Below are 17,705 nucleotides of genomic sequence, written 5' to 3' on the forward strand. Positions count from 1 at the left end.
TATGTGAAGGATTATTTGATCCCTGAGTATTTGAAACCCACGTCTTTCAATATCTACAACCGCATTTGGCTGGAGAAACGCCTCATGCAAATAACTGTCAAATAAAACCAGATGTTGAAACTCCCGCCATTACTAACATTCTCTTCCCCCATGTTATATCTCTACCAATCCCTCCAACCATCTATCTCATTGCCCTCTCTCTCCCTCTCTCTCTCTCTGTCTCTCAACATGAAGGGAGGAATCCTTGAAGTAGTTCTGGTCAGTGCAAAAGGCATTAGACACACAAATTTTGTGGGTAAGAGCCTCCTTCCTTCTCCCTCACACCCAGTTGATGATCTTATCATATATATTACGGAGTGTAAGATTCCTGGGATGGAGCCGATCACCATTTGCAAGGATCAAAATTTCGTCACATATAAATCCATATCGGTGTATTGGAGCCTTCCCGATATACCCCTACAGGGGGTGTTTCAGGTCGGCGAGTGGTTCAGGGGTAGATCGGCCTTAAATCGGCCTCTCTGAATCATTTTCAAAAAATAAAAAAAAAAACATAAAAATTAGTACCGATACAGGCCAATACACCCTACCGGCATATCAGCCTGTATCAATATTTTGAACCTTGCTTGGTAGAACTGTCACAGATCAGACAGACCTGAAATAACTGACCCATTCTATTAGGTTGGGATGGGTTTTGATTAGTCAAAACTCTTCCGATATCATATTTTTCTAGCATCATAGATTTTTTCTTGTATTTATATGTCATCATTATAATTTGGTTGGGATTTGAGAATTTGGGATTAGTTTTTAGTTGGACTGGGTCACTTGGGTCACTGACCTGAATTCGGCTTCCGTCAGGGCAAAACCATTCCAACAGCCTTATGTGGGAATATCTCCTTATTTATATGATTTATTTCATGAGAGATATTCCTAATACAACTTGTAAGGGACTGGGGAATGGTGCGAGCATCGAATTGCCCTGATAAAAGCCGAACTCCTCTAACCCATTAACATCACTTTCACCGTTTCACGTGGACAGGGAATATTTGCTCGCTAACTAGGACTGTAATTGGACCGGATTTGGATCAGATCGATCCACATCCGAATCCAATATGACTATTGAAGCTTCGAATATGCATTTGATCCAAAATGCGGAGTATTGGACTCCGATCGGGTTTGGATTTAATCAGAACAATCCTATTTTACTCAGTTTAGAGATAAAATTTTTTAATTTGAAAAATTTGAGAAATCTTTTATTAAGAAAAACTTCACTTACTTCAGAACAGGTTGGGCCCACACATGAGACTCCATATGAGACCTACAGGTCAAACCCATATATGGACTAATCTAGAACAAACTAGGAGACCAAAATGTTGGGGACTAGACCTATTCATGGGCCGGGTGGCCCGACGGGCCGGCCTGACCCCCGAATGGGCTTGAACAGGCTTTTTGGCCCGCGGGCTTAACCTCGGGCCAAAAATCCCGGCCCGCATAAAATTCGAGCCGGGCTCGGGCTTTGCCAAAATAGCCCGGCCCGAGCCCAGCCCGGCCCGACCTATAGTTAAACCTAAGTAAACCCGACCCGACTTATAGTTAAACCTAAGTAAAAACCCTATGTGATGTCCATTTAAATAAATTTTTTGATTTGAGAAGGTTGATGATTCACTTGTAGGCCCATTGTTCATTTAAATAGGGGAAAAAAATACTTGAATTAAAATAGATAATGTCTATTTGAATAGGGAAAATTTGATTTTCTTTTATTAAGTCGGGCTTCGGGCTCGGGCTCGGGCTTCGGGCTTTTTATCAGGGCCAGGCTCGGGCCCAAGTTCTAGGCCCATTGGTTGGGCCGAGCTCGGGCTCGGGCTTATTATTTTCCTGTTAATGAACACTAAAAGCCCGGCTCGAGCCCGCCCATAAACAGGTCTATTGGGGACCTATATCAAGGACCAAAATAGAACCTAACAAATAAAAAGTAACAAAAAGTGAATAGAAGTTGAATCAAAAGCAAATCAAAATGAGATTTTATTTAAATAGTTTTTTTTTGTCTTCTAGTGGATAGATATTTTTTTTTCAGCCATTTTTTATCGTAGTCGTAGTTATTAGAATAATTGCAAAAGGCCATTTCCCAATGTTAGCCCCAACACAGCTCTTAGGATGATTGTGATTTGTGAAATATATATAAATATTAGTCTGTGCTGAACTTTCCCAAAATCCATTAGCCAACGACCAGCAATGAGAACGCGGGTTCAAGTTTGAGAGCGGCCATTAGGATAAGGTCCAAATCTTTGGTTTTTTTTCACACAAAGTGGCCATTCTCAGACTTGAAGCCGTGTTCTCGTACTTGCCAGCCGTTAGGATGATTGTGATTTTGATTTGTGAAATATACATAAATGTTCTGCTATTTGGATGATTGTAAAAGGTCATTACCCAATGTTGGCCCAGATAACTGGGGTCTTTGGAGAGGTAGATTGGATATGGTTCTAGCCCTTGGTATTTTTTCACACAACCAGCTCTTAGGGTGATTGTAATTTGTGAAATATACATAAATGTTCGCCTGTGACAAACTTGCCCAAAATCCACTAGCCAAAGAAGATCCATGAGAAAAGGGGGTTCAAGTTTGAGAGCAGCCATTAGAGGATAAGGTTCAAACCTTTGGTATTTTTTCGCTCTAAGTGGTTGCTCTCATACTTCAAACCATGTTCTCATGCTTGCCAACTCTTACGATAATCATGATTTGTGAAATATACATAGTGTTTTAAAAGCCTAAGGCACAAGGGTCAATTTGCGCCTGAGACGCAAGGCACAATGTGAGGTGTGCACCTTTTTGAAACAAGGTGCAAAAATACAAAAAAAAAATGCTAAAGATAAAAAAAAATGTCAGAAAATTCATAAAAGTGCCAAAATTTTCAAAAAAATAAAAAATATTAAACATTATATTAATAAAAAATATAAACTTAAATTTTAAAACAATGTTTTAAAAAACCTATTATTTAAAATTAAAATACACAAACATAAGATGTAAAGCATATTCAAATGAGAATTTAAAAATAAAATCAAACATATAAAACATTTTCAAGCATGTAAAACCTCTAATCTCTTTTTTCACTCAATTGCATTACTTCACATAGCTAATGTAATGTAAAACATATTACATTCTTGATTCTATGAGCCACCTCTGTGCCACGTTCCTTGAGGCAAACCCAAACAAGTCCATGCTAGGTCTTAAATTCTTAGTTTTCACACAAAAAATAATAATTTTATAATTTTAACTGCTTTTTAAGAAGACATTTTATTATGATGAATGAATGAACCTGCATTGGATATGATTCTAACCTTTGGTATCTTTTTTGCATAAAGTGGACACTCGCAGGCTTGAACCTGCATTCTAATTCTTGCCAGCTCTTAAGATGGTCATGATTTGTGAAATATACATAAAAAGTTATTCTTGTGCCAAACTTTCCCAAAATCCACTAATCAGAGAAGATCCCATGTTGTTATTGCTTTATTACTGTTGAATAACTGTGGACATCTTTGATAACCCCTGTTATGATTACTCTTGGCATGAAGTTTGGATTATGAACTATTTTGATTATGATAAGTGATAATCTGTTCCATTTCTGTGGTGTCTTAGATTGAGAATTTGGACTTTTCTATGCTTCACGGTGGGTAAGTTTCAGTCTACATTGACTGGGGCTGATTAATGATTTTTGGTTTACTGAACGTATTAGGAAAACCAGGTTATTATGTTATAATTCAGTGTGGCACCCAAACACACAGAAGCAAGAACTCACCAGGTAAGTTCTTCTGATTGCTATTGTTTCCATATAAACCTCTGCTTATGCACTGATTGGAGAGCTGTTGCAAAACAGTAGTTGTCAAAAGAGTGAGATTTTACATGCAGTGACGACATTACGATGCTCATATGTTTCTATTACCCTAATCAAGAAGGTTTTTGTGCAGGTGAAGGCAGGAAAGTCTTATGGAATGAAAAGTTTATATTTAAATTTGCATCTTCTGAGTTGCAAGAGTTGACTTATCTGAAGTTAAGAATCATGGATAAGGAAATGTTTACCGAGGGTGGTTTTGTTGGTGAAACCTTGTAATAACATCTTTCATTTGAGAAGTATTACATTTAAGTTTTCTAATTTCTGCATTAACTTTGGGAAGCATGATTCATGCCCAGATGTTTTTACAGGTGAGGAATCTGGTTCTTATTTAGTTAAGACCAATCCAACCTCACAGGTGGGGCAATGATAATTATAAAGATGCTGATGGAAGGCATATCAAGAATACAAATTCTAAATGAAAACTAAATACTATTTAACCATTACAAGCTATTTTGCTTTCTTAGTTTATTGAATTTCTGGATAATTATTATTTCTATATCAGTTGCTTTTTTCATGCTTCAGAAGTCCTAGATCATAAATTGGCAATAACTTTCCATTGAATTCTTGCATTTTTACTGGCTTTTGGATGTTGAAAAGTTATCTGAAACTATGCAGAATTCATCTCGGAGGAATACTGACCGAAGGAAATAACAAAGGGTTCATACAACTGAAACCATCTCCATACAATGTGGTGCTTGAAGATGATAGCTATAAAGGAGAGATCAAAATTGGCCTCAAATTCATTGCAAATGTACGTCGTTTTGCAAATATGCATCTATGTGCGAACCATTTGCTTTCTTCTTACCATTACTGTGTGCATGGTGATGAAAAATGGCCAATGTGTTGAAACCTGATATTCAACACATAAATGAATATGAACCCAACAATGTCTCCAGTCTGCATACAAATCTGATATGTTCACCTCTTTTTTAATTCTTTACGAATCCCTCTATACCAGTGTCTGATGAACCATGCAATGTGCAGGTGGAACTGCAAACAGAGATGATAGAATATGAAGGGCAGGAGAAAAAACCACCACAGTCCATCTATAGAACCATTTTGAATTACTGCCAAATCTCATGGTGGAGGTTTTTCTTTTTCCACAAGAAATCAGATGATAAACAGATGAATTTCTGCCAAATCTGATATGTTCACCTGTTTTTTAATTCTTGCTTGTTTGGGCCTACCTTGTATGAGTGCAATTAATCTATTTTCAGAAACCACTGGAGGAAAATTGTCAGAAACTTTTAGATCTGCAAACAAGTATCAATCATGAATAATAGCCAATAAAATGCAGTTTGTTCTCATGTTTGTGATAAATTTCTAATTTCTCATCAGCATTTGGTTCATCTTAATCAATTGACTTTTGTCATCAAATCAAGCGGGGTTACAGGAAATCTTTGTGAGTTCACCATATTGATCAACCAACTGTTTTGTTGAACATCAATCAAACTAAATGCCCGCTTAGGATTATAGGAGATAATATATGTGGAGCCTATTAAATTGTGCCCGATCCCATAATTATTATAGACAACATACATGACTTAAAAATGGAATTATATTATTTTGCAGATGCAAAGAATAGGATCTTAAAAAAACTTGTACACTCAAAACTAGGGGTGTCAATGGACCAGGTTTGAGTTGGACCCTGTCTGAATCAGAACCAATTTGAATGGTTGGATGGTCCAATAAGACATATTGAATTGGATCAGTACAGACTAAATGGTCCAAAGTATTTATTGAATTGGATTGGACCTGGTCCATCTGTAATGGATTTATATTGGACTGGGTTAGATTGAACTAATATCCAATCCATTGACAAAACTCAAAAGATAAGTGTAGGGGCGTCAATGGACCAGGTTTGGGTTAGACACAATCTGAACTAAAACCAATTTGAACGGGTTGGACCATCCAATAAGGCATTGAGTTGGACCAGTGCAGTCCAAAATATTTATCGGATTGGATTGGATCTGGTCCATCCACAATGGACTCATGTTGGACCGGATTGGGTTGGACCAATATCCAGTCTATTGACAGCCCCACTCAAAACTAATGGAACTTTGCATTCCCAACTGTATTTGACTGTGTGCCTGAGGTGCTGAAGTCCTCTTATTTACCTTGCAGAGTACAAAGGACCCAGTATGGTGGCAGTTGCTTGAAAACTTGTTAACATAGTCATTGGAATGAAAAATGGCTGCTGTAGAAATGTCTTCAATACCAAGTAAATAGTATTGTCATCATGATTGAAACATGAGGTTCTTTGTGAAATAACAAGATAAGTAGAAAGAACAGTTGTTACACGAAAGAAACAAAAAAGAATTTTGAAAAGAAATTACATTAACAAATGGGATGCACAAGAACATGTATTTCCATTGGAAAGATCATGAGAAAACAAAATTAAGGTATTAAAGAGTATTTGTGAAACAACAATGTAGAGGTTGGTTTGAACATAACATATAACAAATTTGATGTTCAGACTATAGACTCAAAGCAGAGGGATATACACAAAGTAACCATTAAATGTTCTTTTGTTAAATATCTTTTCTCTTGACTTCATGATAAAATTGATCATGGGCCATAAACTGCTTCCAATGCTTAAGAAGAGTTCCTAACACTTAGAGGAGTTCACTAATTCATGTAGGTCTAAGTGGAAGGTCATAGTTCTGAAATATAGGATATTAAGAATTTCTGAAGGTGCTGAAGGTTCTAGCAACAATAAAAGCCAAACAAAGTTCTGCCTAAATGCGACAGACCATTAGAAATTTAGAACAGTAATAGATGAAATACTTGGGTATCATTCAAATTATAACTACAGAAATCAATTTGAAGTCAAATTCGTAGTTCATCATGAATGTAAGAACAGAAGTACCAATAGTTTTCAGGTGAGAAATCTGCACATAACTAATCGTACTATGCAAAAGCACTTATGTGTCACCTCTCTTAATGTGAAACTAGAAAAAGAATCCAAAGGGTGCAGTGTAGCATGAGGATAAACCAAAACAATGTCAATAGAAGACAGGGGAGTATCAGTGCATGTCATGTGGTGTCAGCACAGATAATGGCTTTAACCATGAATTGGGTTGGATCCAATCCAGCTCTCATTTCCTTTAAGATAACAAATTATCACAGAACTACCACTCTGCATATAGAGAACAAAATGTAGGATATTTCCGTCCAAACCACTTGAGTTTCTTCTTCTTCTTCATCTTATTTTTATTGAATTATTGATGAAAACTCATATTGATAATGGAGATTATATATTACAATGCTCTCTCTCTCTCTCTCAAGTAGACATACTCCCTCTATCTCCTCTAACTCAAAGTCAAACTCAACAAACAGATGTACGTATGCTTCACGACCCTTTCTGAAGAATTCCTCTTACTCAATGACAGTATGTTGATCTACAGTCTAATAAATATTAAATACCCACAACCACATGACCATATTTTTTTAGTTTTTTTTTTAAGAAATGGTCACCTATTGTCAATCATTATCAAGGGTTTATGAATCCACATGCCTAGTCTTAATTCTTAAATCCCCTAACCTTCCCACTTCTGACCAAACCACCTACCACATATTTCATATTCTGATATTTCTCACTTCATTCTTTGTTAATTTTCGTTGTAAAATTTACCAAACATAAACAAAATCTGAACACTCACAAGTCTATTTCATTATTTAATTTTATTCTATTTATGTAAGCTCTCAGTCTCAGTATGATCTCTAATTTGGACCACTTGATCGACTTCATAAATACCGAATGATAGAAGCAGAAGTTTTCCTGTACCAGGATGAGCCATCACAATCATACACGGCATCATCTGTGTTTCATAATCTACACAGGTCAATCAATCTGTAGTAGACCACCTTGGATTGTGTGTATGCCAAAGCCCACGTTCAGGGGGACCCACCAATGAACAGAGAGAAATATATCATTTCTACTTCATTTTCATCATGGAGAGGTTTTTGTTTTCGGTGTAAACCAGTTGGGCATATAAAAATTCCAGCTCATCTGGGTTTTGTTTTCTCTTAACACTATTTAATTACTGTTCAAGAAGGGATTATAGAATATCAAACATTTGATCTTGTAGTAAGACAAAATTTCGATGCTCTATATCGGGCCAAAAAAGAAAAACAGTGTCTATGATTTGTAGGTGTCTTTTGTTGCGTGCGTCTCTTCTCTTCATCCTCCTCCTGAAAGCTCTAAAGCCATGACCCATCAGCCAGCAAGCTTGAAAATGGTTCTGCTTCGTCCCATCACCGGAATTATGCGTTGTGATCAGATGGGGTGCTGAGATAGAATTGCTGAAAGAAAGTACATGGAGAAACAGGCAGGTGAGGGGACCGTTGGCTTTTCTTGCAATGGTACGCTTAATTTTTTCATAACCTCCGTTTCTTCAGCTTTTGATCCTCTTGGAAGCCTTTCATAGATTAGTTGGAGTCGGAAAATCTTCTCATGCTAATTCAGTAAAATTGTTTAGATTATACACACCATCGGGAACCCAGCACCGTGAGACTTCAGTCTGAATTCCGAATTTTTAATTTCTTCCCGGTTGTAATTGTTTGTTTCTATTTTTTAAGTTTCAAGCTTCCGTTTGTTCCAAACCTTTTTCTCTCCATTTTAATCATCTGTGAACTCTGCAACAGCCCCATGGTACAAGTAGTAATGGTGGTATTAACAGACGCCTCTCATATCCTGAAAATTGAATCTGTTTCATCTGCAGATTTGACCAAAATCAGGTTCTGAAGCTCGCGATGGACAACCTCTCAAACTCCGATAAGCATCATGGTCTGGGTTATCATCCCTCACCCTCTTCAGGGGATCGATTAGACCGATCAATAACAGAAACCACTGGCTACTCAACTTTGAGTGGTGACTCATTCAGAAACTGCCGAACCAACTCTGAAACTTCATCATTTTCAGAACCCGCTGATGACAACAGCTGCTCTGATGAACCCTCCCCTTTGCGCTGGCCAATCACCAAACCAGTAACCAGTCATCACGATGACTTTACGAGCTTGGGTATGAAGCAGGATATCAAAGTTGTTGATGAGACAAACAACGATGAAGTTGTTATAAATTCAGGTGAGTTGATTCACTTTCTGCCTTTTCTTGATAAAATCCTTGTTCCCATAGTGAGATATAAATTGAATGCAGTGCCTAACAAGTTGAAGTTTCTTTCCAGAACTCGAAATGATGAAGGAAAGATTTTCTAAACTTTTGTTGGGAGAAGACATGTCTGGGAGTGGAAAAGGTGTCTGCACAGCGGTTGCAATCTCAAATGCCATAACAAACCTCTACGGTACGCCATATTTCCTACACAAACAGCAAGAAGAAATAAAGGCAGATGTTTGTGCCTTCCGTTTTTTTCCTCAAATCTCTTATTGCTCCTCTCTCCCTTGCAGCCACTGTTTTTGGTCATAATTTAAGGTTAGAACCTCTACCTCCAGAGAAGAAGTCTATGTGGAGGAGGGAGATGGACTGTCTCTTATCTGTTTGCGACTACATAGTTGAATTCAGTCCTTGCCAAAACCATCAAGATGGGAAGTCTGTTGAGGTGAAGATCCATAGACCAATAACCTGGGATTTTGGGGTTAGTTCCTTTCTATTAACACCCTTCATTGTGGTCTTCAGGTGATGACAAGTAGACCCAGATCAGATATATCCATTAACCTTCCCGCATTGCAGAAGCTGGACGCAATGCTCTTGGTAAGAAAACATATTTCCATGAGCCAAAGTTGAGCACTTCTTTGGTTCTTGAATACTAAACTTCAATGTCTTTGCTTTCTAAACACAAATTTCATACTCACAATGATGTGAATATTTATTTCTGAAGGACATATTAGAGAGCTTTCAGGAGGCAGAATTCTGGTATGTAGATCAGGGAAACCTGCCCTTGATTACAAATCCTTCTGGGTCATTCCAAAGTGTTATCCATCAGAAGAAGGATAAATGGTGGTTGCCAGTTCCTTGTGTTCCTCCAGGTGGCCTCTCTGAGCATTCAAGAAAACAGTTGCAGCACAAACATGATTGTGCGAATCAAATGCACAAAGCAGCAATGGCTATCAACAGTAGTATCCTTACTGAGATGGAAGTCTCAGAGATATACATAGCAGCTCTACCAAAGGTGAAACCTCCCTGCTGATCCAATGCTTCAACAAGGACTCTCTTTCCTAGACTTTGCTTTTGCTTAATCTTGTCTTGTCTCCACTCTCCAGAGCGGAAGAGCCGGTTTGGGAGATGCAATTTACCGTTGCATATGTACCAGCAATGAGTTCTCCCCAGATTATCTTCTTGATTGCCTCAACATAACATCTGAGCATGAAGCTCTTGAGATTGCAAACCGAGTTGAGGCTTCGATGCACATATGGAGACGCAAAGTAGGCATGGGTCACTCAAAATCTTCCTGGGAAATGGTCAAGGATTTGATGGATGATGTCGACAAGAGTCACATACTTGCAGGTAGAGCGGAGACTCTGTTATTATGCTTGAAACAGAGGTACCCTGAATTGTCACAGACAACATTGGATACATACAAGATTCAGTACAATAAGGTGAGTCATGAGCATGCTAATGCAGTTAAATTTAAATAATTCATTAACTTGAATCATGCAAAAAGGGCCTAAAGGGGATCATTTGCTTGCAGGATGTCGGTCAGTCAATCTTAGAGAGCTATTCAAGAGTGTTGGAAGGATTAGCATTCAATATCGTTGCCTGGATCGAGGATGTTCTCGATGCAGACAAATCCATGAAACACCAAGATTAGTGGAAGAAAACAAATGAATTCAACTGTAAAGTTGATACATGCAGACCCTCGTTGCCAACCAAGAAGAAAAGCTCCCGACAGTAATGAATAGAACCAATCCCCATGACCCATGGCTTAAATTGTATATCTATAACCTGTAAAACGGTTAGAGATACGCCCAATGAAGAATTTTTCAAGGTCATTTGTGTTCTTCACAGAAAATTCTCAAAACACGATATTTTTGGCTCTTGTAAATGTGAACTGGTTCTGAGATTTCCGGCTTCACCAGCTTTGAATAGAGAAGCTTAAATCAAGTAATAACAATAAAATTCCATCAACAAAGAAAGTAATAACAGTAAACAATGAGGAAACCAGTTGGAAAAGCAGTCATTCTTCAAGATTATCTGCGCTATTAAGTACGAGAAATCTAGAACACATTATCGTATTCATTTGTAGATGAAACAAAGTATGTAAATTGGTGTCACTCAGGGAAGAAGAAAAAAAATCATCCTTTCTCAACCATCAGAGACCACACCGCGCTTGAGCTTGGAAGAGGATTCAGGAGGCGATTGCGTTTTCTTCAAAGAACAGGAAGTTCTAAACGCTTCCACTTGTGATTGGCATTTGAGGTAGTCGCCCTTGTTTTCTTCCAAGCACTTCTTTAGAGCTTCGACGTCGCATGGGGACATTACTTTCTTCGTTTTCCCTTTATCTGCTTGGTTATCCATCGTCTCCCCCAACCCAGAAATTAAGGAACTTCGTCCACCAAACCTGATTCAATCAAAGAAAATTAGCCACTTGGAGGAGATTGGATTAAAATCTACAGGTTGAGTACCGGCACAGAGAACACAAAATTCCAACCAAAATTGAAACAATTGAACCAAAAATCAATATTGGAGATCCTGATCGAGACCAAACTACCCAACCACTCGGGAGAAATAGCAATTGAAATTTGTAAAAAAACTAAACAGAATATCAATCGAGTTCTGGGAAAAAACGATTTTAAGGAAATTCATTTACTTACTAGTTTATGAGAGAGATGAGAAATTGCGGAAATATCCTATTGATCGTATAAATCCTAAACCCTAGAACCCGCAAACCCTGTCAACTCTTCGTCGTCAGATCTCTACGCTTCTCTGCGATGAAATTACGCCGGCTTTCGACCAGAAGGGAAGACAAAGACTCATTGACTCCTGACTAGGCAATAAAAAAAGAGAAATTATGGGCTTTTGATCAAGCGATTCAAGCCCAAGCCCACACTCCATCTGGGACATATAAACTAAACTACCTCAGCTGTGTCAAATTACGTAGATACCCCCTTGATACAATAAATTGACAGTGCGCTTCAAGCAAACTTCCTTCATAAGTGTGTCATGATGTAGGGAGGAGCGCCAGAACCAAGATTTGAAAAATGAAAACCTTAACGGCTACTTTCTAAAATTGATAAACCCTTTCCGCCCAAACGAGAGCGTAACCGGCTTTACCTCCTCCACGCACTCTATTGAGTTTTCTTCTTACATTATCCTTTCTGCTCTCTTTCTGAATTTCATCATCTCTTTCCTCTCCGTTCCTCAAATTCTCACTCGTTTCCTGCGTTTATTTATTCACTGATCTGATCACCCATGGCCTCATCGACAGAAGATTCAGTTCAAGTTAGGGCAAATTTGGGCTCTGATTCACGTCGAAAAGTCCGAATTGTGGCAAAAATCAGGGATTCCACTGATTTAGAGGTCCAATCCTCTAATGGGTCTCCAGCATGCCGGATTTTTGTGCAGAAACCCGAGCCACAGTCATCAGAAGGAGTGACGATCTCGTTCACAGACCAGCCAACGACCAGGTGTGACTTTCGTTCTCTTTCTTTTTTTTTTCCATTAGATTTCTTTATCGGATTTTAATTCGGGAAACGGAGCATGTACTGATGTTAGAATATCTCGATACCCTTCTTAGACTTCTTCCTTTTGAATGCGAGAGCTTGGGATTCCAACTTGATATAGAAAAGATTACATATTTATTTTATCTTGACTATTGTTTTTGGTGTTTCAGTCGTAAAGAGTCGTACAAATTAGACTACTGTTACGATCAAAATGAGGATATTGGAAAGATGTTCTCAAGAGAGGTAAAGCCTCTTGTTTCCGGGATTTTCCGTGGTTTAAACGCCTCTGTTCTTGCCTATGGAGCTAAGGGTAGTGGGAAGACATACACAATTCAGGTAGGTTTTTTAATGTTATTTTTTATCTGTTTTCATTCTCAGTGTTTTTCGTTTTGTTTTTTTTTTTTCCTTTTTTTTTGTTTAACTTCTACTGATTCATGAAAGCAATGCAATATATAGGGTTCAAACGAAAAACCTGGATTGGGGCCATTAGCGATGGAGGAAATTCTTTCCATTGCTGAAGAAACCGGAAGCTCAATCACGATGTCTTGGTACGAGGTTTATCAGGACCATGTCTACGACCTCTTGGAACCTAAACGACAAGAAGTCTTGGTTTTGGAAGGTGCTGGAGGGAGAATCCAGCTCAAAGGGCTTTCTCAGGTAAGTTCTACATCTCTTGTGAATCTCTTTTAGGTTTCAGGAATCTACAACTTCAAGGATCAGGTCGTGATATGTCTCTTTGCTTATTCTAATGCTGGTATCCTTTTGTTACTTGTTTCCAGATTCCAGTGAAGTCAATTTCAGATTTTAATAAAATCTATTTTCCTGCATGCACTTCTCGCAAACCAGCACAGAAGCACACAAATGACGTCCCACATAAGAGCCATAAGGGGCTAATCATTTATGTTTCTGCTAATGACAAAGATTCCAATACTAATCTGGTAGGGAAGATGAATTTTGTGGATTTGGCAGGTATTACCCTTCAGAGCTGAATTGAAATTCTTGGAGTTCAAAAGGAGTAGCATTTCTGTTCTGTCAAGTTTAATATTTTTTCATTTTTCCTTTTTGGTGCATTATTTTTATAGGTTTTGAGAGCACAAGGATGAACAAGTCACTATATGCTTTACAGAATGTTGTTCATGCTTTAAATGCCAATGAACGTGTTCCATACCGAGAAAGCAAACTCACCCGCATGTTGCAAGATACACTAGGTGGCACAAGCCAAATTCTAATGGTCACTTGTTTGGTGAGCCATTTTGTTTCTCAATGAAGCTTTCTGGGTTTCTTTACTTCCTGAGACCTTCTTTACCTATGTATACCTTGTTATTTTCCTATTTTTTGCTGTTGACCTTTCTTCCTTTTTTTTCCTGAATGCAGAACCCATACCCTTGCCAAGACACCATTTACACAGTTAGTTTTGCTTCTCGATCATGCCAAGTTGGGAAGATCTGCCTTGACACAAAACGGACCATGACTGTGACAAGGTCAGCACTCTACTCTCCAAAATCTGGGAGACCCTTAAGTCTTTCTTCCACTTCTGCAAAAAAGCACAACATCTTGCAATCGAAGTTTATGGAAAAGAAGGCCAATTTCGTGTCATCAGAAATGAAAGCAAGGTATGTGTGTTTGTGTGCATGAATTGTGTGTGAGTTGGTACATGTTTGTGTGAACGATTAATTCTAGGTTAGTGCATAAAACTTTCATTTAATTTTCAAATTAGACACATTAGTATACCATTTTGTTGTTTATATTTTGCTCACAGGAAACTTTTTGATGGAGCAAATCCTGCCAACAGTTCAGTGCAGGTAAGAACACTAGTGATCTATGTGTGGTATTTCCAAATATTGAATTCTGTTGCAAGATTGAGATCCCAGCTTTTCACCAATTACTTTGGTCCTACATATTTGAATTTTTAACCACCTAAGTATATGTTTCTTCAGCAAATTCTTTAAGAGTTTCAGCCTTTGAGAATGTTATCAGTCTACAACTGGGAAGAGAAAAAAATTTCCTCTGATGGTTAGTTAATAAGGGCATCTTGAATTCTATGCAGGAAAGTTCTTCATCAGACATTGCTTCATCTGTAAAGCATTCCATACAAGAGGTAGTATTTCCATCTTTTTGCCGGTATTTAATGAAGGACACATATTGGGAAAGTGTTGGGACCTATAAGAATTATTCTTATTTTCCAATTAGATGATCTAAAAAACTCTATTTCATGCAGGAAAGCTGCTTATCAGAAATTTCTTCAGCAATAGTGCCTCTTCCACTGCAAGAAGAGGTTAGAGCACGTAGTTCTTGTTTAATTTGTGATGCATTTGAAATATATAGCTTTTAAACTAGTATATACTTGTTCAAATGATATGTTACTTTAGGCAAGTAAAAATCCATTTTACTTGTTCAAATGATATGCTACCAAGGAAATACAAAAGATTTGATCAACTCTGCATTCTTATAAATCTAGACAAATCTAGATGAGAATTCATTTAAACAGAAATGGAATATAATACTAGTTAAAACCATCGCAGGAAGTTTCACTAACAATTGCTTCCAAGGAAATAGAACCTTTTCCAGAAAATGAGGTATTTTTTTTTCTTGGAATACCTTGTTTACTATTAAGCTTTTGCACAAGATTTTTTTTTTCATGGGTGCAACTAAGGTTTTTGCATAAGAAGCTTTTTCACATTGAAACGGACTAACCATTTGTTTTCCTAGGCTATATCCTTACAGAATGAGTACAAGCATCCTGATATTACCAGTGTGTCTGCATGTGATACAACAATGCTGATTGCTCCGGAAGAAGGTTGGTAGCATGTGGACTCCCTCTGTGGATTTACTAGATGTCAAATGCAAGTTTTTGTATGAATAATATCTTCTATTCTTCTTCATCTATATATTGATAATATTGCACATTATAATGCAGAAAAGGAGAACAACAGTGATTCACCACCTTTAAGTGAAAGACTACGAGAATTGTCAAACTCATTGAAGTCTCTTTGCTCCTCAACACCACTTAGCATAAAGATGCCACAGGAAAGTAACAATCCTTGCAACAGCCAGGTTTTTGTGGATGTTATGGAACCCAAAACCCCACGAACTGAACAGTGTCTTAGATTTAACGATAACCTGGAGCTAGCAAATATTGGGACACCACGGGGAAAATTCAATTTGTGCAGCTCTGGACTGAAGGTGATTTCTAGGATTTCTAAATTGTACCCTTGTACAAGGAGACAAATTCTTTCTCTTGTCATTAATTAGAAGTTGCTATTTTCATGCAGAATTCCTTAGTTAGAGAATACCTCAGGTTTCTAAATACTGCTGACAAGTAAGTAATGCCATTTCATAAATTAATCAGCTTTTATCATGCACTAATTCATGCTTGCTTTCCTTTTGTAGCTTTTTCCCTGAACATCATAGGAAGTTTGGTTATGAAACTAATTTTGTGTAGGACAGAATCATCTGCCATGTGGTATTATGGAAATTTCTATTAGCCATAAATTCGTCAAAACTATGAATTCATCAAGAATACCCCTTATTTTTCTTCCTGTTTCTCTTTGGGGATCAATGACAATTATATGCTATGTTACCTAAATACATCAAGGACACAGCTGGATAAGGTGTTGAAGTATTCAGCACAAAATTACACCCTTGTAGAGGTACCTGGATGCCATATATTAAATGTTAGGAGGTTCAAACTAGTTTTCTTCTGTGTGCACTTCAAGCTAAGTTTACAATAGCTACCCGATAGCATGACAGAGTCCAATTCTAGATAACCCTAATGTTTTTCAAGTTTTTGTTCCTTTATCTTTAGTGTGAACTAATACTTTTGTTTTACCAATCACAGGGAAGAATTGAAAGGGATGAAGGTAGACTTCATTTTTTCCAATTTAGCATTCAAATTTTCCAAAACCTTTCGCTATCTCACTCTCATCATAGTTTTACATTTGTTTATTTTCTATAGGGAATTGGAGAGAAAAGGGCCAATTACATACTAGAACTTCGTGATGAATTACCAGAGCCCTTCAAAGATGTAAGCATTCTTAATTTCAGTTACATTTTTCTCAAAAACAGGAAATTTTTTCATGTTGAAATATTTAAGCTACATTTTCTCCTCTCTTATGATGGAAACTTTGTTTTGTACTTTCTGCAAAAAAAAGGCAGAAATAATAGCTGAAATATTTTAGTTTGAAAATTCTGTCCAATTTATGGTGGGAACAATGCAGCCTAAATGTGTTTTTTACTTGAACCTATTTATGAAAAGATTTCTATATTCACTTTTTCAATTGTTATTAGCACAAAAGTTCATAAACTGAAATGCAAATATTACTGCTAATAAAAATTCAAATGAAGATTTTTCCTACATTGTTTTTAGCACAAAAAAAAAATCATTGTTTTTACCTATTTGGTAACAGCTAGATGATTTGGTGACTAGAACAGACTATGACTAAAAAAACTATATTTGGTAACAGCTAGATGATTTGGTGACTAGAACAGACTATGACTAAAAAAACTATATTTGGTTACAGTTAGATGATTTGAAAGACATAGGCCTCTCCAAGAAGCAGGTAAGCTCCTTGTTGACTCTGACCAATTAAGATTTTTCCTGCAGCTGGCCCTTCACATTGATTCGGTTGTCTGTTTCTTCAACAGATAAATCAAATGATGAAGAAAGTTGCTGGAGATCTTTTCAGTTGACTTTGTATATAGATATTCTGTGTTGCTGTCAGGGATCTTGAATTCTAATCGCTGGCAACTCAATGTTGCCCTCACTAAAACATAGAATTTCTAGAACATGTTTATGCATGAAATGTTATTTTCAGTGTCAAAATGATGTTCTTTCATCATCTTTTCATTCACTTTTTTTTTTCCAAGAAAAATTTGCTTGTTTCCTTTCTCTATATTTTTGTGGAGGAATTATTGTGAGAATGGTGGGGCCCCTGAAAAGTTTATAGAGTTGGACATTTCTTTTATGGTTTCACCTACTCTGTAAGGTGAAGAATTTAGTTAACACCCCTTACTTCAATTCAGCAAGGTAAGTCACTAAAGTTCTCATTTGGAAATGGAAATCAACCCTCCTTTAAGTTATCATGCTTTAAAGAAGAAAATTCCGCAGTCAATTCTGTGGTTGGCAAGACAATGAACCCGGATCTGTTACACAAGGTTGCTGTGTTACATTTAAAACTTAAAAGTCTATCTTATTTTTTTGGC

General features: G+C 37.3%; 3 protein-coding genes and 1 long non-coding RNA gene across 4 annotated transcripts; 3 read left to right on the plus strand and 1 right to left on the minus strand.

The window, feature by feature from the left end:
- The first annotated feature begins 228 nt into the window (after nt 1–228).
- LOC104586406 (Calcium-dependent lipid-binding (CaLB domain) family protein) lies at nt 229–7,494 on the plus strand. Its single transcript, XM_088889867.1, has 4 exons — nt 229–295; nt 3,726–3,791; nt 3,958–4,096; nt 4,500–7,494. The coding sequence occupies exons 1-4, from the start codon at nt 229–231 to the stop codon at nt 4,729–4,731; spliced, it is 504 nt and encodes a 167-aa protein (XP_088745993.1). The 3' UTR covers nt 4,732–7,494.
- A 383-nt stretch (nt 7,495–7,877) lies between these two features.
- Nucleotides 7,878–11,810, minus strand: LOC104586379 (uncharacterized). The gene is made up of 2 exons (XR_733446.3): nt 11,655–11,810; nt 7,878–11,401 (listed from the first exon to the last, which is right to left on the minus strand). It is a non-coding gene; the product is annotated as an uncharacterized LOC104586379 (long non-coding RNA).
- Nucleotides 8,640–10,721, plus strand: LOC104586380 (rop guanine nucleotide exchange factor 3). The gene is made up of 7 exons (XM_010243592.3): nt 8,640–8,970; nt 9,071–9,187; nt 9,291–9,442; nt 9,520–9,594; nt 9,722–10,012; nt 10,104–10,439; nt 10,532–10,721. Exons 1-7 carry the CDS (start codon nt 8,640–8,642, stop codon nt 10,649–10,651), a joined length of 1,422 nt encoding a protein of 473 aa, XP_010241894.1. The 3' UTR covers nt 10,652–10,721.
- Nucleotides 11,811–12,083: 273 nt separating the features above from the next.
- On the plus strand, nt 12,084–17,475 carry LOC104586378 (ATP binding microtubule motor family protein). The gene is made up of 17 exons (XM_010243590.3): nt 12,084–12,467; nt 12,674–12,839; nt 12,960–13,160; nt 13,283–13,472; nt 13,586–13,746; nt 13,878–14,116; nt 14,263–14,305; nt 14,551–14,601; nt 14,722–14,778; nt 15,026–15,079; nt 15,213–15,300; nt 15,421–15,686; nt 15,776–15,822; nt 16,342–16,363; nt 16,459–16,527; nt 17,024–17,062; nt 17,148–17,475. Exons 1-17 carry the CDS (start codon nt 12,253–12,255, stop codon nt 17,190–17,192), a joined length of 1,953 nt encoding a protein of 650 aa, XP_010241892.1. The 5' UTR covers nt 12,084–12,252; the 3' UTR covers nt 17,193–17,475.
- Nucleotides 17,476–17,705: the final 230 nt, after the last annotated feature.

Source organism: Nelumbo nucifera, chromosome 6, assembly GCF_055504915.1.
Source record: "Nelumbo nucifera cultivar China Antique chromosome 6, China Antique-T2T, whole genome shotgun sequence".
Taxonomy (NCBI): domain Eukaryota; kingdom Viridiplantae; phylum Streptophyta; class Magnoliopsida; order Proteales; family Nelumbonaceae; genus Nelumbo; species Nelumbo nucifera.

Excerpts from the sequence above, each read along its gene's own strand:
- LOC104586406 (XM_088889867.1), top strand. The coding sequence starts at position 229 with ATGAAGGGAGGAATCCTTGAAGTAGTTCTGGTCAGTGCAAAAGGCATT. Across the intron at positions 296-3,725 it reads TAGACACACAAATTTTGTGG|GAAAACCAGGTTATTATGTT; the intron begins GTAAGAGCCTCC and ends TGAACGTATTAG. Across the intron at positions 4,097-4,499 it reads GGTTTTGTTGGTGAAACCTT|AATTCATCTCGGAGGAATAC; the intron begins GTAATAACATCT and ends GAAACTATGCAG.
- LOC104586380 (XM_010243592.3), top strand. The coding sequence starts at position 8,640 with ATGGACAACCTCTCAAACTCCGATAAGCATCATGGTCTGGGTTATCAT. Across the intron at positions 10,013-10,103 it reads ACATAGCAGCTCTACCAAAG|AGCGGAAGAGCCGGTTTGGG; the intron begins GTGAAACCTCCC and ends TCCACTCTCCAG. Across the intron at positions 10,440-10,531 it reads ACAAGATTCAGTACAATAAG|GATGTCGGTCAGTCAATCTT; the intron begins GTGAGTCATGAG and ends ATTTGCTTGCAG.
- LOC104586378 (XM_010243590.3), top strand. The coding sequence starts at position 12,253 with ATGGCCTCATCGACAGAAGATTCAGTTCAAGTTAGGGCAAATTTGGGC. Across the intron at positions 14,602-14,721 it reads TAAAGCATTCCATACAAGAG|GAAAGCTGCTTATCAGAAAT; the intron begins GTAGTATTTCCA and ends TATTTCATGCAG. Across the intron at positions 16,364-16,458 it reads AAGAATTGAAAGGGATGAAG|GGAATTGGAGAGAAAAGGGC; the intron begins GTAGACTTCATT and ends TATTTTCTATAG.